Source organism: Dasypus novemcinctus, chromosome 1 (assembly GCF_030445035.2).
Source record: "Dasypus novemcinctus isolate mDasNov1 chromosome 1, mDasNov1.1.hap2, whole genome shotgun sequence".
NCBI classification, from domain to species: domain Eukaryota; kingdom Metazoa; phylum Chordata; class Mammalia; order Cingulata; family Dasypodidae; genus Dasypus; species Dasypus novemcinctus.
In genome coordinates, this window is record NC_080673.1 from 24,487,598 (window position 1) to 24,502,849 (window position 15,252).

The 15,252-nt window shown below is 33.7% G+C and overlaps 1 protein-coding gene across 1 annotated transcript in view; it reads right to left on the reverse strand.

Moving 5' to 3' along the window:
• TLL1 (tolloid like 1) overlaps positions 1-15,252 on the reverse strand; it is a 207,398-nt gene that overhangs the window by 89,535 nt on the left and 102,611 nt on the right. The window contains exons 4-7 of the mRNA XM_058274933.2: positions 14,745-14,897; positions 14,112-14,229; positions 5,249-5,427; positions 534-639 (exon numbers count right to left, since the gene is read on the reverse strand). Of these exons, the coding sequence (XP_058130916.1) occupies positions 534-639; positions 5,249-5,427; positions 14,112-14,229; positions 14,745-14,897 (556 nt within the window). The remainder of the gene's footprint in view (positions 1-533; positions 640-5,248; positions 5,428-14,111; positions 14,230-14,744; positions 14,898-15,252) is intronic.

A 15,252-nucleotide genomic window follows, 5' to 3' on the forward strand; every position in this document is an offset into this window, starting at 1 on the left:
AATTTATAACACTTTTAAAAAATAACATTTGTTATTAATTAAATAATTTTAATAGTTAAATATATTTCTAAATTATATGAAGTGAAATATCTTCCTAATATGTTCTTTAAGAATGAATTTAGTAATATCATAATTGAAACACAAGCAATGGAAAATACACAGTAGAAAGGTAAAGTTGCCTAGAGAGTAAAACATTCAAATTCAATAATTCAGTACCCTATTTGACTTAGGAAGGCCTACTTTCTATTAAGTAAGTCTGCGCCAATTAAACATGCTAATTGTTTTGGTAATAATTTTAATTGAATTTTTAGGTTTTAAAATATAAAATGGTTCAAAAAATCTATGCTACTAAATCATTATTTTGGATTTATATATTAATAGGAAATAGGAAAATATGTATTTCTCTACTTTACTCCTGCCATAAGACAGAAGTATTTGCAAGTGGTTCTAGTCCTAATGTAAACACAACTTTGTGACGAAACCACACAGAGGAAAATAATTAAAAGTCAAAAGGTATAACCTGAGACTCCAACCTTGAGAAGGTGTTCCTGGCATAGTGCATGATGCTGTCAAAATCATATCTTTCTCCAAGTGAGTTCACTTCTCCAGGCTCCATCTTCAGAAAATTGTACTCTTGACCTATGAATCAGGTATAAACACCACCTCAGAAGTCCTTTAACAGATTGAAAAGAGAGCAGAAGAGCCCTTCCGAGGCCTGTATCTTCTCTTTACTGAATGACTGATCATTGCGCCGAGTAGTGCTTAAATGGTAATACCCTGGCAAGTGCAACAGTATATATCCAGCGTCACTGCCTTTACTTTAATTTTGAAGTTAATTTACTCAAAGGGTAGACTACCAAAAACATACATTTGTATCTAAGTATACTCTTTTACCTTTTATGCATATTCTTTACCTTTTACATATGTATTTAACATGCTATTGCATTTTTTGGTACTGTACACATGATTATAAAAAGTTACATTTTTACCTTTTCCACCTTTCTCTTTTGACTATTTGTGACAGCACCAACAAAAATCAACTTACTATTTGCTTTTGATCCTTTACATAAAACACTGGAAAAGTATAAAAAACAGTATTAGCAGGTACACACAATTCTGCAGGCTTTAGCTTTGTGAGTTGTAACTTCTTTCAGAAAAATCACAGCAGCTTATCCTCTATTTTCATTCAAAAATGAAAAAGGCTCTTTACTTCTTTGATGAAAAAGAAGTTCTACTTTGATGGTAAAAAACTTAATTACTGTTCATTTCTTTCATACCTGCTATTTTAACTTCTGGACATTTTCATTTTTAATAGCTTTCTCAACTGCCAGTTTCTATCTGTATTTTAATACTATTCTTTGAAACTTGAAAAAAAAACCACAGATTTTAAATATGTAGTTCTATGTCAGTAGTTTCAGAAACAGAGAATTTCATCTGATACAGTTTAGGTTTCAGTGACTTAGTCTTTCCAATTTAAGTCCAAAGATGGTACAAATCATCTCATTTATATAACTTCAAAAGCTTTGAAATATCAAAAAATAAAAGTGAGCTACTAGAATTCCACATTCGAGTCCCAAAATGGAACTATTAACATTTATCTAGGAACTATTAACATACCTAGGATATTGTGTGTTATAGCCATTATCCAGCAATATCCTGTATTCTCTTCAACTACTGATACAAACAATTGCTAAAACTTTCAACATCAGAAGGAATTCTACTTATATTATAACATATCACATTATAAGATGAGATTTTCAAAAAGCTATGGACCTGATTTTATAGATATAAATCCATACCTGCTGAAGTTTTCAATTTAGAACAGGATATGGGAACATATTCTCCAATTAAACAAAAGGTTTTGTAAACATTTCTCAAAGTGGAAGGTGGTGGTTTAGAGCTGTGCATCACAGAAAAACATGTTCTTAAACGTAATCCATTCCTGTGGGTGTGAACCCATTGTAAACAGGTCTTTCTGATGAGGTTAGTCTGTTAAGGTGTGGCCCAACTCAAACAGAATATGTCTTAATCCTTTTCGGGATTCTTTTTTAAGCGAAATGAAATTCAGACAGATGAAGAAAAAGCTACTGAAAGCCAGAAGCAGAAAAGCAACAAGACCAGGAAGAGAACAGAGAGGCTGGGAGAGGCCACCATGTGCATTGCCATGTGACAGAGTCAAGGTCCAAGGATCTTCAGCAGCCAGTTACAGAATGCCAGTCTTGGGGAAAAAAGAACCACCCTGATGATGCCTTGATTTGGACTTTCTCTTAACCGCAACACTGTGAGCTAATATATTCTCGTCAATTTAACCAACCCATTGTAGGGCATTTGCTTGAGTAGGCCAGAAAACTGAAACAGAACATTAAGCCACCTTAGTAAACATTTCAAAGGGAACAGTAGAGAGTTTAACATGTATACAATACCATGTTCTGTGCTAGTTAAAAAGAGCATGAAGTCAACAAAATAACCAAATACAATTAATAAGAAAATGAAATAATAAGGATAGTTTAAAAAACAACATACGGCAAACAAGAGTCACATCCATCTGTCCCATGGGATCTAAGCCCCTCTCAATTAAAGGCAGAGTGGGCATCACCATCCCAGAATCTCAGGACTAGGGGATGAACGATGGAGTAGACGTGACTTAACTGTTATTCTACTACAGACTTATCGTGATTCAAGCAATGGAAGTAGTATTTTTATCACTGATGTGGAGGCAGTGGTCACCAGAGGTTCTGAGGAGAGGGAGAGGGAAAAATAGGTGTAATACGGGGACATTTTCAGGACTTGCGAATTGCACGGAATGACACTGCAATGACAGATACTGGCCAATATACCTATCATAACTTGCAAAATAGTGCGGGAGAGAGTGTAAACTATAATTCATGCTTATTGGCAATGCTTCAAAATGTGCTCATCAGTTGTAACAAATGTACCACACTAATGAAGGATGTTGTTAATGTGGGAAATGTGGGAGGGGTAGGGAATCCCCTATATATATATTTTTTTTTATCCCCCACCCCTTGCGGCTTTTTGTGTGCTGTCTGTTGTCTGTGTCCATTCACTGTGCATTCTTATGTGTCCGTATTTATTTATTTCATTTCCCTTTCCTCCTTGTGGCTTGCTTGCTGTCTGCTTTCTGTGTCCATTTGCTGTGGGCTCTTCTGTGTTCTCGCGTCTCCCTTCTTTTTTTCTGTTGTGTCACCTTGCTGAGTCAGCTCTCTGTGGCGTCTGTGGGCGGGTGGCATACCACAGCGTGCAGGCCAGCCTGCCTTCACAAGGAGGCCCTGGGACACAAACTGAGGGCCTCCCATATGGTAGATGGGAGCCCAGCTGATTGAGCCACAGCTGCTTCCCAATCCCCTATATTTTTTATGTAACGTTTATGTAATCTAAGTATCTTTAAAAAATTTTTTTATGTATATAAAATGTATATGTACCCTAAAATTTGTAAAAAATATTTTTTAAAAAAGAGCATGGACATAGTCCAAATAAAAGAAAATTAAATGTATTTCATTAACAAAGGGAAGCGAATCAGAGTTATTGAGCAAAAAGGGAACCCTAACAAAAAACAATATAAGCCCCCTTATTGATGGCATTGTCTAATATGGATTAAAATAATCCAATTCTGATATTAAAGTGTTTCCTACCAGAGTCATCAATTCTGCATATAAATGTGAAGCTAAATCTGCCCTTACTAGATGTCACCCAAATTTAGCACTTGATTTTAAGATTCTGAGCCAGGGCAAGTCAGTAATCTTTTGAAGATTAATCTACAACGTGAACACTTTGATACTAGAATTACTTGACTATTCAATTACTCAAGTAATCTTACCCAAAAAATCATTTTTTCATTGGCCTGAATGTTTAGTCAACAAAAGTATTACTAGCTATAATTTGCCTAGTAATTTAGGTATCATACATTTTTATACTATTTTTATATATTTTGCCTTGCTTTAGGTACTATTAATTTTAAACAGGCACCCATGTTTAAGACTAAAAACCATTCTTGAAAATTACTTTCTTTATAAGTTCTTTGTTGTTGTTCCACATAGTAAAACCTTTAGGAAATAGAGGAGACTAAATAACCCTGGTTAATGGCAAGCTCCTTCTCATTTACTTGATAGTTGAAATAATTTATTTGATCATCACTCATTTGCCCACCTAGAATATTTCTACTTTACTTCTACTTTATTTCTAAATTTCAGTGCCTTTGTATCATCTCTCTTGACTCACCAAGACTCATTTAATCACATATTGCTTGGCCTGTCCAGTATTCTCAACATTTGGCTATTACTTTTCTCTCTCATTGACAATTGTTTGTATATATGCTCATATCCCACAGGAGGCTTTGAGAGCAGGGACTGGATTTTCAGATCTGTATCTTTATCACCTAACAAATAATTAATACTAAATATGTGATGATCAAATCAACAGGTCAGTCCTACTTGTCACAGGACATTCTAAGGAATTCAATATTTCTAATTTAAAACTGACCATAAAAAAGGAAATAAGAATAAATTTTCACTTTGCTCATGCTTAAAACTCAAACTTCCTTAAATGAAATTTCCCTTTGGCAGGATTCTTGTTTTGTCATTGGCATTAAAAATGGATTGAATTTTATGAGTGTCGAAGTTAAACAAACAAAAAACTCTAGAATAAGGTTCTTATCACATATTAACTGTCAGAAAAAATTGTATTTTAATTATAAATTATATTTCAACAACTGACAACATTTCTTAATTTTTCTTTGGACTGTGTATTTAAGGAGAAAATCTCAAAAAACATTACATAGACTGTCCTAGAGAGTGACTCAACTCCCTGAAAATTTTTTCAGAAATTTTTCTTAGTTGAATATAGACTCCTATGGCAAATTCTGCACTCTTATCACTACAACATAATTCTAGAGTTAAGTACAGAAAATGCTTAAAGAAGAAACATTAAAAATATTAAGTTACGGTTCAAGAGCACATACTCGGGCTTGAAAAGCAGAAAATGGATTTAGAAATTTAAAAAATTGTTTTAAGGAAACAAGAAAACCTAAAAGACACATAAAAGCTTTCTTGCTCTAGGAAAAAATTAAAAGAATAAAGCCATCATGAGTAATTTTTAATCAAACAAAATGTTGATTCTACCATATCAGAAATCAATTTACACTTTTTAAAAAGTATTTAAGTGCTAAAAAGTATAAATACGATTTAAAGAAGTCAGTCGGCCTTTAAATCCAGTGCATTTTGAAGATTCTCACCTGGCTGGATGTTTTCTCTTATGATGGTTACATGGTTATCTCGATCTGGTCTTGTGTGTTCATGCCAAAAGCCTATGACATGGCCCAATTCATGAACTACAATTCCAAATTTATCGCAGTTCTTGCCAATAGAGATGGCCTGAGGTCCATTTCCTCGCCGACCTACATAGGAGCAGCATCTGGAATAAAATGGCAAGTTGAGATGCTGGTAGAAAGAATTATGCTTCATGAACTACAACATGGTGAAATTTTTGTAAAGAATTGTAATATCTATGAGGTTTATCACATTCAAAGGCATAACATCCTTTCACTACTAAATACACCTAATTTCGAGTATCCTAAGTTATGCAGAACAAAATTTTCAAAACGATTATTTCAAGTGCTTACTAATTACCCATTTATTAGGAGATAGACCTTAAATTATTTTAGAAATGTTCAGAACATAAATCAGAAAATAAAATAATTATGAAGATGACAATGTGCTTTTATATAAAGAGACAGAGTTAAACTCAAAAATTTGTGTTTATTTATCCTCACAATCCATGTAAATTATGTAGGTAACTACTGTGTCAGTGGAGTTATATGGCAATAATCCAATACTATTTCAATATTAAATATAAAACTAAGAGAATATATTTTACCTCCGAGAAAAAAGTGAAAATAACTTTATTTATGAAAGAAGTTTAATAAAAAAATGAATTACTTTTCACTTGTGGGAATATTTTTAAGGAAACAATTAGAAAGCAATGGAAATTATTTTCAAAAAATATATTACTGAAGGTTAATGGCTAACTGATGAAGGAAAATTGAAGGCCAAAAATTAGTTCAAAGAATTATCAGACTTATGTCAAATGGTTAGGCCAATATTTGAGTCTGATATTATATTGTCTCAAACAATCTCCTGGACTACCAAATAACTGGAAAGTAAAACATCCAGGAATGGCTTTCTGAAAACTGCCTCAACTTACTGTTATTAACACGTGCACTATGATGGTTTTCTACCAAAAATACCGAAGTTCCACGTGTTCATTTATCGTGTGTATGTGAATGTCCGTGGTCACTGGAGTGGGCGTGTGAGAGCGGGCATGCTGGCGCACCCACTTTAATATGCTTTAAATGGTAGAGTATTGCAGTGACTACATTTACAAACACAATTATAACTAAAACTTCAATAATTATAACTTACAGTAAAATAGCTTATTTATGGAACCACCCTCTTAGATAGCAATTAAAGTCTCCAAATACTTGCTCATTTATAGCTGGAATCATAGTGCAAAAGACACTACCAAACACCTTTAGTAATTTATTAAATTAATATAGAAAATTACCAAATTAATCATCCAAATGCTTAAAAGGAATTTCATTATTTCTATTTCCAGGGTAAGCATATTTAACAGACTTTTTGATTGTCCACATATTCAAATCTTTGTCCCCTCCACCCTTTCTTCAAAATAAACCTTTCTATTGCCTTTAAACTAGTAAGTATTTAAAACCCCATACTATGCCACTTAGATGAATTAATAAATCCTCATTATGTATAAGCAAAGTTACTTAGCTTAATAAATCAATGAACAGAAAGAAGAGAGAAGTAACCTGAATGGGAAAAATTGAGTGAATTTTACATTTAGCACCCAGGTAGGTAGTTAACGTTTTTAATAGTATGTTTTCATTCACACAAATTTTTTTTTTGTCACAAACCCAAATAGTAAAGTATTAGATGAAGAGAAACACAAAATCTGAAATTCTGCATAGATGTAAACCTAAATACTTGCTACCTTAAAGCAACAGTAGTGAAACTGAAATGTCTGATAATTATATAGCAACTAAATTACCAGCATTGAGTCATTCTTGCTTGTTATATTCAGAGAAGAAAATGCTTTGGAACTCAAAATTCAGGAGATAAACAATGTGGTCAAGACATTTAGTCAAAAACACCCTTCTCAGCATACTTTAACCCATAGAAATTTCCTATAAAAAGGTAGAGTTTCAAAATAGAAAGGAAGAATACATTTCACATTGTCTTGTTTGTATACCTATTATTTTACAATAGTCTTTTTAAAAAGAGGAAAATTTTGGTGAGTTTGACCCCTGACTAATCTAAGGGTCTTAGGAATAGAAGAATGCTAGGTACTCAGATGGATAAAGGAGCAAATACATATACAAATTCTAGGCTGGAATGACCAGGTAACATTTATAATTTATAAAAACATGGTTTATGCATGTCTAGACATTATTTATTTTCCACAGTTTCCCAGGTTTAATACCATTTTTTTGTACATGCTTTTGAATTTTTTCTAATTTGTGTGCTACTCAAAGCTTGGCTATTATATGGTCTATTTGCCCTCTCAAGAGAAATGTTCATCATCTAAGAAAATCTGACCTCTCCCTGAGCCATAAAGAGCCATCAGGTAATCCAAGGTCTGCTACTGATTACTTCTGCTTTGGATGGATGGGCCAAAGAATCTTTGAAACTTGCTTACAACCTCATCCATCAGGACATCCATAAAACTGGGATTAGTCCTACCTTTTCAACTGCTTCCAATTATTTACGTTAATTACAATATAAAGTATTATTTTCTATTTATCTACATTCATTCCTTTGGTGATCTCATACAATTCAATGACTTCAAATACCATTTTTATGCTGTGACCACCAGATTATATTTCTATCCCAAACTTCTCCCATGAACATCACCCTGAAGTATCCACCACCTTTCTTTACCTCTCCACTTGGATGACTAATAGGCATTTTAATTTAATATGTCCCCAATTTTGTTCTGCAAAAATGCTCTTCATCCCTCATCTCCTGCCTTTCCCATTCCAGTTAACAGCAACTCCTTTGCCAAATAATTTGCAGTTGTTCTTGAATCTGCCCTTTCTCTCTCAACAGCAATCTTGTTGGCTTTACTTTCAATATGTACTGAGAATCAATCTACTTCTCACCACCTCCAGTGTTGACATCCTGGTCCAACCCATCATCTCTCACATGGTTTATTGGAAAAATCTACTAACTGTTCCCTTTGTTTCTATTCTTGCTGCTCTACAATCTTTTCAAAACAGAGAGATAATTTGAAAACATGAGTCAAATTATGCCACTCTACTCGATATTCTCCAAAGGCTCTGTGGTAACTTGAGTCAGTTTAAAAACATTCATTACTCCTCTGGAGGAGATGATTCTTTTTCCCTCACACTCTGGTGCTGGACTTTGTCGTGTGAATTGCTCTGGACGGTGTCATGTGAGCACAACATGTATGTGTCATTTCTGGAAAGAACCTTTAAGAGAAAGCATTTGGTTGGCCATATTCTCTCTCTTCCATCTGCCACCAGAACTCTAATGTTCCAAAAGGGCTTCTCCAATAGACTGGATACCAGAGTGAAAATTCTGTGGAGCAGAGCCACAGTCAATGAGTGATGAACATGTAGAATGGGTAAGAAATAAATAGGTGTTGCTGTAAGTCACTGAGGGGTGGGGATCATTTGCTACCATGGCATCACTTGCCCAAGCTGAATGGTATCAGCTCTCTATCCTACCCAGAGGAAAATCTAAAGTCCTTACAAAAAACTCCAAGACACTAAATGACCTTCACACACAAATACCTTACCACAAGGATGTCATCTCTCATCACTCTTCCTTTCACTCACTCTACTCTGGACATCCTTGTCTCTGTGCTCTGCCTTGAAAATGACAGACATGCTCCTGCCTCAAAGGTGTTTTCACTATCTAGTCTCTCTACCAGGAACTTTGCTTTCCCAGATAGCCAGAGACGGGTTTTCTTCATCTTTTTCTGCTCAAATGCCCCCTCCATCTTGCTTACTTAGCTTTCTTCTTACTTCTTGAATTTATGTTCTATTAATAAACTATAAATTTCACTTAATGTTGTGTTTTTCTTTTTCACTTTCTGACTCCTTACCTTAGAATGTAAGTTTTGTGTGGGAAAAGGACTTATTTCTGATTTTCACTGCTATATCCCTAGCTACTCCAGGCTGGACAGAAAGCAGAGTTCAATAAATATTTGCTGAAAGAAGAGGTTTTATTTTGATAAGTGTGGTGTAGATGTAAGACCCCAAACAGGAAGCATACAAAGAAGTGGTGATAATTCTGGTGGTGAGGGATTAAACCGATTATTCCTAAGATTCATTCCTCAACCTAGCTCTCCATTTTTTCACTGGTGTGAGTGAATGAATTATCTCAAACCTCAGCCTAACTGAGCTGGTCTCTGTGGTTTGTAAAAAGAACTCCTGGAAGCAAAGCCTACTCTGGCTGACTATAACTTCCTTGCAGAGAGAAAATATCTTATGTTCAATTTTATATTCTTCATACTTAGCATAGTAAGTGACACAAATGAGTATTCAGTAAGTGTAGGAAGAATAAGCAACTAATATTGTAACCTAAAGAACCAAATAAACCAAAGTTAAATACAATTTTAAAAATAAAACCTGGAAAATAGTTAAATAAGTTAACTCTAAGTTTGTTGCTTGTCAATCATTAAAACTTGGAAGATGGGAGAAAACTAAGATCATTAAGAAATTACTAGAAGAATGAGAAAACTAGTGTTAAATAGAGGATACTCCATTGTATAATGTTACATAACAGACGAGGTAATAAATTCACTTCCACACATCTGTGACATATGAAGAATGATACCAAACCACCCCTGTTATAAAATGGTCTCACATTTTGCTAATAAAAATTTTACATTTTGCCTGTTAAATTTTAAAATGCCACCAAATACAAGGGATATTTATAGCTCAGTTCAAATTTTTTACTAATATGGGGAGGGGTGTTAAAGTGTAAGTCCCACTGAAGATGGATCAGAAATATTACAGACCTAGAAATGTGGTGCACATATACACAATATACATTCAAATACACAAATAACAAATGTATAATGAAAGTATAATTTAAGAACAGATATTTGCTGGTGCTAAATGAAAAAATTTTCTGATCCCTACCCTTTGCTTATTATATTTTCCCACCTACCAAAAGGCCTGGCATGGAATAGGTGTCCAAAAAATAGTTTTTGCATTAGAGCTAACTGTATCAGAATAAGGTGGGAAATACAATGTTCTAAATGATACAGGTAGTTCTGTATTTAACAGTCCCTCCTATAAATAACCACCATATGGAGTATTATTTTCTATCTATCTGCTATTTTAGCAGTACTTTTAAAAAAATTCACGAGAGTTACAATTTGCCTAACTTACTAGGCACACTAAACCATACTGATAAAAGTGATATTAAATAACCAGATGCATTTGTCTACCAGATTAAAGTTAGAAATAAAACTGTCAAATGCCATTATCAATTTCAATGGCATCACACCTTGCAGACAATGTAAAATGCCATAAACTATGTGTCTCAGCTCTTATGAAGTCTAAAAGGACTTTTAAATTCATGTCTTGATTGTATCTTCTGGTTGGCTCTCAGTGTTTTGCATACCACCAAGTATCAAGCTCATTAATAATTTAAATTATTTTTTTCTGATGTGGAAAAAGCAACATTACCATACCAAAACAAAAAATATATTTAAAATGAAATAATAATTTCGTGAAATTGTGGACAATAGAGCAATTGCTGACTACATTTTGAAGTCACAACATGACTGTCAATGATCAATCCTATAAAAATTATCATCCTTCCTATTACTGAAAAGCTAGCAGGGCAAACTTCTAAAAGTAAAATGAGAACCAAGACAAATTACAAAAAAGCAGCATTACTACTATGCTATTAAAAGTAATAAGGAGCAGATGTGGCTCAAGAAACTGAGCGCTTCCCACTTGGGAGGTCATGGGTTCAGTTTCTGGTGCCTCCTGAAAAAACAAAAACAAACAACAAGCAAAACAAACGATAAAACCAACTGTGGGAAGCCTATGTGGCTCAGTGGTTGAGCACTGACTTCCCACACACAAGGTCCAAGAATCAATCCCCAGCCCCTGGTATCTCAATAAATAAATAAGTTATATGTCATGACAGTCACAAATATATGTGTGTGTGTATGTGTGTGTATATATATATACACATAATACTGAGAACGGCCACATTAAGTTCCAGTATCACTGGGGGCAAGTTACATCTTTAAAATAGTGGAGTGGGGTGAGGTGTGAGATATATGGGAACCTCATATTTTTTAATGTAACATTTTTTGTGATCTATGCATCTTTTTTTAAAAAAGACAATAAAAAATAAACAAAATTTTAAAAAATGCCATGAATCCCTGAAAAAAAAAAGTGTATATATATCCTGTCATTAGCTACTTTTGGTTATCCTTTGGAAATTTTTATGACTCTATTTCTAACTTATCTTAGTTTATGAACTTTATTTCTTATTTGAGAATCAGAAATAAAGAATAAAGCAGGTGAAATGGAAAACTATGAAGAGAGCCAAGTTAATATGGGAAAATGAATATAATAAGGATTTGTGATAAATAAAAGTTGAGTAGTGCTTTGGATGTTTTTAGTTTACAAAACTGAAAGGTGGGAAGGAGGAAAGATGTACTGCTCTGAATCATAGAAATATATAAGCTGAGCTAAAACAAGTCCTATTCAATAACAAGAAGGAAGGAAGAACAGACTAAATTTGCACCTTTTAAATATTAAATAGATGTTAATAATAGGAATTAGAAGTATCTTAAATGTAACCAAAACTATTAAAGCCAAAATCAGGAATAATTTAGAAGAACACATTATTTGAATAAAACATAACTAAAAATTATGGAACTATCTGAAAATATCTAGGAAGGTAATAATAGATAAGTTTGCTTAATACCATTCAGATAGGACTAAAATTAAAATCCACTACTTTTAAAAAATTAACTTACATGTTCTGGGTAAATAAAGTAGAACAAAGCTGGTGCCATAATCTTGCCCTTCCAATGCATAGTGAAATAAACACAGTTCTATGTAATTTTCTCACATTGGGCATGAGAGTAAGAATTATTTCCTTCCAGAAAGAATTTAAGCATTTATTTTGATTGCCTTATATGAACTACACATCAGGATATTTAAATAATTCTAGCTGATTAAAGAAAATACTTTTTACAAAAGAATTTCAGTGAATTAATATAAAAGGAAAGAAAGAATAGAATTAGAAAATCACCATTTGCAATGCTCATCACTGAATAGTAAAACCATCAGGAGAAAAGTTGATAGATTATTTTATAATGAAAGCAACTGGCCACTTCCTCTTGGATCCACTGCTGAATTGTAGCATCACTAAAATGGGAGTCCCAGGCACAGGTACCTCCTGACATGGTGCCATGTAAAGTAGATAGTACAGCCTATGACGTATTCTTACGATAGCGGCCAAGCAGAATTTAATAAAATCTTTATATATAAATTCCAATTTATTCAAAACACAGGGATGAAAGGAGGAAATAAAATGCACAATGAGGAAGAAATCAGACAAATATAGAATATAGGAAAATCTTTAGGAGAACTGCCTTTCTTCAACAGATCAATACGACAGACAAAACAACAACAAAGTTATTTGGAGGTGGAGGTGGGAACAGATGGACTGTTCAAGGGTAAAAGAGACTTCAGAGACATAAAGATGAAAAGCCATGAATGGAGTTTATTTGGATCCTGATTCAAGCAAATCAACTATCAAGAAACATTTTTGAGATAATTGGGGAACACGTATATGGACTTGATATTAGAAAATATTAAGGAATATATTTAAACTTTAAAAGTTATGATAATAATTCTATAGTTATGTAAAAATAGCTTGCCTTTCAGAGAAAGTTATTAAACATTTGGAAGTACAATTATATGATGGCAGATATTTATTTTAAAACAGGATAGCAACTACTTCAATAATAAAGAAGAGTTTAAAAGAAGGAAGGGAAAGAGAAAAAATGGGGAAAAAAGCTATTGTACCAAAAAGTTGATAATTCTTGAATCTGACAGCCTGGTACAAGGGGGTTTGTAAGTAAAAACTTTCACAATAGAATGTACAACATTTTTTGGAGAACTGCTATTATTCTATCAAGGCTGGATTATGGGATTTGTGAAGAGATGTGGTAAGAGAAGAAGCTGAAAATGGAAGTTGTGGTAAGTTCATGGCATTCCTTAAATGCTGCATCAAGGAATTTGGATTTTATTCTCAGACCAGCATTTCCCAAAATAATGTATTCTTCACTTTGTGAGGGACAATACTGAGGGAATTCCATTTTTAAATAAGTTTTAAAAGTCTGTATTTTATATCCCTTTCAAAGGGATGGATATTATAAATGTTCATTAGTATAATGCTATAGAAATCCTATTGAAATTTAACATGATGTTTTCTCAACTTACAGGACATTTTCTTTTTGGGGGTGGATAATTTGCTATCTTTTGAGCAGCAAATCTAGAAAACAAACTGTAGGAGGAAACACTGAAGAATGATTTTTAAAAACTGATATCTTGCCCTATACTGTATTTTAAGAAAATAATATAGTGGCAGTGAATCAGTGAGTGAGAAAGAGAGCATTTGGTGAGATAAATAAAGATGTGAATGGAACAGACAGAATTCCAAAAGATAACAGCTATGATCATTAGAATAGATTTTGGAGAAAGGAGACCAGAATCAATGGGCAACTCTACTGAAATTTCTACCTGGGATAAGTGGGATGTTGGCAAACTCACTGTTCAAGAGAATACCAGAGAAAGTAGCTCTATGGTACAGGAAAAAACTTGTAGTAGATGCATGAAGGTCTGTAATCAAAGACTATATTACCTAAAAGTTCATCTTTTATTAGGTAAAATTAGGCTTTCTTAGGGGCAAAATGCTAAGCAAATATGAGGAAATGAATCTTATCTACGGTGTTTTAAACATTTAATGTTTTTATTCCCTTCTGAATCTAAGTCACTGCCGGGTCCTACTTACCCACATGGCCTGTACGTGAATACAATGTAGCTCTCTTCATCACTTCTTTCAATGAACGTCACACACGTGTGCTTTTCCCAGTGCCTCATGGCCTGCTTAAACATGGCTCGCTGGCTGCCTGGAAAATTGTATGAAGTTAATAAAACAATGTTGGCTCCCGGGAGGAGTGCTTCAGGCTGGCTCCTCTCTCCCTGCGCTGTTCAGAATGCCACCACTGCTATCAAACCAAAGAATGCCAGCCTATAGCATATGAAGGAGTCACTGTTAAGAACGGACGCTCATAACCAGACAGTTAAAGACTGTTATCTCTACAAATATGTGTGTACAAGGCTCTAAAGACGGGGCATACATTCTTCCTGTCCGTTGAGGAGAGATCACCCTCCCAGATTTAACGGGCCCATTTGAAACACAGTTTAAAATCCAAAACAAAATTTTAGATTCATAGGACACAAATTAAAGATATTTTTTTCCATTTCAAAAGTTATTCTAAACCAAAAACCTTGGTCAGGGGGATATTTTTAAAGTTGTATTTAATGCTACTATATTTTATACATTTATTCTATACAACTTATGTCTCATCTGCATGAAAGTTATTATTTCTTGATTTAAATTGTCCCTCTGGGAATATCTTACCAGTGAAGTTGCCTCCAATAACATAAGGAATAACGCCTCCAGGCCATATTCTTTGAGTTCTTGATGTAGCAGCTCTGGGAACTCGATTTTTCTCATTTTGCCCTGAGAATTTTAGAGGAACTTTTCCTTTAACTGTGTTATTTTGCTCCAAGCCTGCAGTGACATTTAAAATATTCTGTGAAACAGAAGTCCTTGGTCAAGGAATCATTTACCTCTTAAAGGTTAAAATATGTAAATGTCTTATTTACATATTTATACAGATATGCTTAAATTCAATATACATTTATATAGATATGCCTAAATTTAATATACATTAAATTCAATATAAAAATTTCACTCATATTACAAACCTGAAAAAAGCATTAAAATATTTAAGTATCTCATGTTAAAATAATATTTCTTAATGTTCTACGAGCAAATTTTTATGAATTTCTATATAATAGCCTACAACAGAGAAAAGCCACACAGGCTTGTAGGCCACTTGTGGTAGTTTTGAGGCTTTTGTGGA